Here is a 3,068-nt window from a genome sequence, read left to right as displayed (position 1 = left end):
TGAGGCACAGAGAAGTGAAGTGACCGGCCCAAGGTCACGCAGCAGACAGATGGCGGAGCCGGGATTAGAACCGGTCTCAGAGCCAAGCTCCCTGAGCTGCTTGTGCGAGGGGCAGCAGAGGGGTCAGGGTGGGTAGAGCAGTGGTGACATGGCAGAGAAACGTTCTTCCACAAATTGTATGTGTGACATCATCAAGTTGCAGGAGCAGATTAAGAACGGCATAGAACGGTACAGGATGGTGTGTGGCGGGGAGGGATGTTGTCTTTTTTTTCTCCACCCAAGGACAGGCAAATGTCCAGAGTCAACTCTGGACCCGGAAAGAAGGGAAAGGTAACTGATGTAGAAGGGAAAGGTAGGAGGGTTAAGGTGGAGAAAGCAAGAAAACTCTAAATTTGGCCAGACCCTAGCCCCTCTCCTAAGGAAACTAAATCACGTGCCCAGGGAAAGGTTTTATGATAATCACACATCCATTTCAGCCCCAATTTTATGCCTTATCCTGGTCTCACACCTCCAATTTGGCCCCAATTTCATATTTTCTCCTGATCGTTTCCCTGTAAGGCAGAGCGGAGCAGGTGTTATTTATCCTCACTTTTCAGAAGACCAAACTGAGCCGCCTCCCGTCAGTGTCTGCTTGAATCCTTCCTTGGAGGATAAACTCCTAGAGGCTAGGAACCAGACCCCCAGTCCCAAATCTCAGCCCGGCCCCGACCCTCCCGGCGGGAGGAAAGCTTTGGGGCAACGGCGGCTTGAAGACCCCCATCCTCCGCCGCAGCAACAGAGGGGTTTTCTCTTGTGGATTTTATTTCTTCCATCCGAAGGCCTACATTTATGGTAACCAATCAGAATCAGGCCGGGCATTTCTCCCCTGAGAGCAGCCCCCCCCCCACCCAACCCCGCTTATGTGGAATGAGGGGTGGGGTGAGGGGGGTAGGGCAGAGCTCCGCAGGCCTTTCAAACGGGTGGGGTGCTGCGGCGGGAGAACACGGGGGACTGGGGGAATGGCACCTCCAAAGGCGGGGGGTTCGCCCACGGAGCCGTGGCGGCCCTCCCCCGGGGCGTGGGAACTAGTTCCCCCGCCGATCCCAGCGCCGCAGTCGGTTTGGCAGGGGCCTGAGCGCTGAGAACAACTCCTCGTCGTCGTCCTCCCCATCGTCTTCCCCCAGTTCTCCGGAGCTCTCCGGGTTGGAGTCGGAGTTGTCGTCGCTGCTGGGCACGAGCTGCTTGCACACCGGGCATACCATGTTGACGGCCTGGGCGAACCATGGATCGATGCAGTCGGTGTGAAAAGCGTGGGAGCACGGCAGGATCTTGAGCTGGTCTCCGTGCTCGTAATCATCTAAGCAGATGGCGCACAGGTCGTCCTGTCTGATGTAAGTGCACGCTTTGGTCTCCCGGGCCCTGAGGTCTCTCAATCTCCAGCTGGGCACTGTGCCTGTCGCCTGCTCTGTCAAACGCCAGCCTATCACCACCAGCATCAGAACCGTGATGGCCAGGGTCAGGAAGCCGATCAAGAACCAGTAGTGGGAGGCCAAGGAGCAGCCCAGCTTCAGGCACTGCTCGGGGCTGTTCGGGTGCAGAAAGACCTGCGCCCCTCGGTCGCAGTGCATGATGATCCGCATGCTCTGGGCCGCCGTCTCGCTGACAAAGACGGCCGGGATCTGGATCTGCTGCTTGAGGTCCTTGAACACGTGCCCCATCTCCACCAGCTCATCCGAGTGCATGTTGTATACGATGGCCGCCTGGTAGCCGGCCAGCTGGGCGTGTAGGATCTTCAAGTCGAAGGTACAGTCGAACCTCCGGATCAAGACGATGGCGGCCTGGGAGACGTTAGCCCTTATCCTCGGGCCTCTGATGGGTTGGCACGCGTTGGCCGGCTTGGCCTCGACCAGTTGACCCCGCAGCCCCAGGTTGGTCAGTTTGGGGCCGAACAGAGCCGGCATGTCTCTAAATTCCACCATGCTGGAGTTACAGTTGTAGAAGATCTGCACCGCGGCTATCGTGGCAGGCGGCTCCAGAAGCAGGATCGCCGCGATCAGGGTCAGCGCGGTGCACGGTCCGGGCCCCATTGTCCTCTGCGGGAGCCGCTGAGACCCGAAAGGAGGCCTCCAAAAGTCCGAGGGGGGCCAGTGGGAGTCGGTTTCGATGTTGATTTCGGCCCGAGGGCTCCGGACACGACCGCGGGCGAGAGGCACGGCGTCCCCTGTCCACCCTGAACCGTCTCGGACAGAGGGGCGGGGGTCGTCCTTCGGGCCTGGTGCCAGAGAGGCTTGCTCGTTCTTCCGGGCCGGGTCTGTGGCCTTGGGTGGGACTCGAATGTTGGGAGCCTGTGGGCCCCTCTGCCGGACGCAGCTTTCTCTGGTCTCTGGTCCCCGTGTGGGTCGGAGGGCCCCAGAGCCTCTGGAGCCCCGCCCCCCCCCCCCATTATGACATCGCACCGTGACTACTTGGTTCTAGCGTCAAAGTTAGGGCCGCTTCCCCCTCTCGGCCCCCCTCCATTGTGATCTTAACGCTGGCCCTCTCTGTGAAAGCGATCTTCCCCGCCCCCCAAGCCCCCTCCGGTCTTTGCCCAATAAATGGTAACTGTGATATTTGTTAAGCGCTTACTACGTGCCAGTCACTGTACTGAGCGCTGGGGTGAATACAAGCAAATCGGGTAGGCCACGGTCCCTGTCCCACTTGGGGCTCACAGTCTCAATCCCCATTTTACAGATGAGGGAACTGAGGCCCAGAGAAGTGAAGTGACTTGCCCAAGGTCACATAGCAGACAAGGGGCAGAGGCGGAATTAGAGCCCATGGCCTACCGACTCTCAGGCCCGTGCCCCATCCACTAGGCCGTGCTACCTCTCGATGGATCGATCGATCGATCGAAAAGTGAAAGTAACCGTGGATCCCTTTTCTGCCTTCCCCACCGTGGCACCCACAGAATTTCTGATCCCTGCCCCGCCCCTTCGGTTGAGACATCCCTGACTCGTTGCTCCTCCATCCCCTCGGCCCCATAATACTTACGTCCGTCTTGGTCATTTTCTCCCCCTCTAGACCGAAAGCTTGTGGTGGGCAAGGAACGTGTC

General features: G+C 59.1%; 1 protein-coding gene across 1 annotated transcript; it reads right to left on the bottom strand.

The window, feature by feature from the left end:
- Positions 1–783: 783 nt before the first annotated feature.
- ZNRF4 (zinc and ring finger 4) lies at positions 784–2,396 on the bottom strand. Its single transcript, XM_007658056.4, has one exon. The coding sequence runs from the start codon at positions 2,064–2,066 to the stop codon at positions 1,065–1,067; it is 1,002 nt and encodes a 333-aa protein (XP_007656246.1). The 5' UTR covers positions 2,067–2,396; the 3' UTR covers positions 784–1,064.
- Between the last annotated feature and the right edge of the window lie 672 nt (positions 2,397–3,068).

This window comes from Ornithorhynchus anatinus, chromosome X1 (assembly GCF_004115215.2).
Source record: "Ornithorhynchus anatinus isolate Pmale09 chromosome X1, mOrnAna1.pri.v4, whole genome shotgun sequence".
NCBI classification, from domain to species: Eukaryota; Metazoa; Chordata; class Mammalia; order Monotremata; family Ornithorhynchidae; genus Ornithorhynchus; species Ornithorhynchus anatinus.
The sequence above is the reverse complement of the archived record's forward strand: the minus strand, read 5'-3'. Positions and strand labels throughout refer to the sequence as shown.